Source organism: Perkinsus marinus (assembly GCF_000006405.1).
Source record: "Perkinsus marinus ATCC 50983 genomic scaffold scf_1104296949584, whole genome shotgun sequence".
Lineage (NCBI taxonomy): Eukaryota > Perkinsozoa > Perkinsida > Perkinsidae > Perkinsus > Perkinsus marinus.
In genome coordinates this window covers 1-1,262 of record NW_003209872.1, presented here as the reverse complement: position 1 = coordinate 1,262, position 1,262 = coordinate 1, and the positions used below count along the sequence as shown (strand labels likewise).

At 54.0% G+C, this 1,262-nt stretch overlaps 1 protein-coding gene across 1 annotated transcript; it reads right to left on the bottom strand.

The window, feature by feature from the left end:
* Positions 1-111: 111 nt before the first annotated feature.
* On the bottom strand, positions 112-811 carry Pmar_PMAR027093 (hypothetical protein; the record flags this gene model as incomplete). The annotated part of the gene is made up of 4 exons (XM_002778405.1): positions 112-216; positions 265-503; positions 553-627; positions 676-811. Coding segments are annotated over 4 exons (555 nt in total), but the record flags the coding sequence as incomplete, so codon positions are not given.
* Positions 812-1,262: the final 451 nt, after the last annotated feature.

Below are 1,262 nucleotides of genomic sequence, written 5' to 3'. Positions count from 1 at the left end.
GAAGAGGCGGAATTCTGGTAGGGCCAAAAAAGAGCGGTTGAAGGACACCGCATGGAGGGCTTCCATCAGCCTAAAGATTTCCCATCATCACCACCCCCGAGACCCCTACACCTACGCCTCTTCCACGAAGTCTCTGAAGTCCTGGCCTGTCGGGGAGAACTCCAAATGACTACCAACCTCCTGCCCCTCCCCCGTCACGAAAGTGCAATCTATGATCTGAGACCACAACCATGCGGTCTTCCCAGAGAGTGTCACTAAACTCACAAAGATCGGTCTTTCATCAGCCGGCGCGCTCCCCAAGGCCTCGAACATGCCCGGCCTGTACGGTTGCGATAGAATGCTCTTCACTGCTCGAGACCCGTCGGGTGGCGCCTCTCCAGATAGCCTGCGTTGCTCATCCCTCTCCGCTTGCTTCATGTATTGGTCGAGAAGGGCCAACAACCCCCCCGTAGATCGAAAGCACAGGGCCTCCACAGAGTCCGCAAGGATGTACTCACACGTACCTGCCCGTCACCATCATCACCACAGCGTCACTCGTCGGTCAAAACTCACGTATGAACTTGACCAACTTTCGGCACTTAGTTCGAGTAGTAGCCTGCTGAGTATAGCTAAGATAATAATCAAGTTCTGAAAACAAGATTCAGATTAGGTCCGATTGAAGGCCACCCCACCCACCAAGCGCATCATCCTCATCCTCTCCTCCATCTACACCTTCTTGTAACAGCCTGAACACATCCCGCAGCTCCTTAGAGTGGTTGAATCCATTAGCCTTGAGGAAATCCGACAGAGACGTAGCGCACGCCTTGAGGACCTACACCCACCCCCTATGGAGGTCACACCAAGTGGTCACGTTACCGTCATTTTCAGCCTCTCTCGAGCTCCGTCCAAGTTCCTGGACAAAGTTTGCCTATGGGCAACCTGTGCCTCGTTGAACTCCTCCACACGACATGAAGTCCCTCCCGCGCCCTTTATGGGGAGCGCTGTGGCTTCGGCTATCGGCCACTTTGGTAGCTTCTTAGCATGTCGACCTCTACTGTGTTCACTCAGCGTGACTGTCTTCACTCCAGGTTTCGTCGTAGGTGTGGTAAGGTCCAGGAGGCCCCAACCGGAAATATCCACACACTCACTACGGACGGCCAGTAGCGCATCCCGCAAAGTCGGGTTCAATATGAACAACGATTTGCCGAGCATATCTAAGAGGTCGGAATAGAAGATTCAAAGTAGGCCCAATTGTGGTCACCCCGGCACCGCTGAATCTTCTC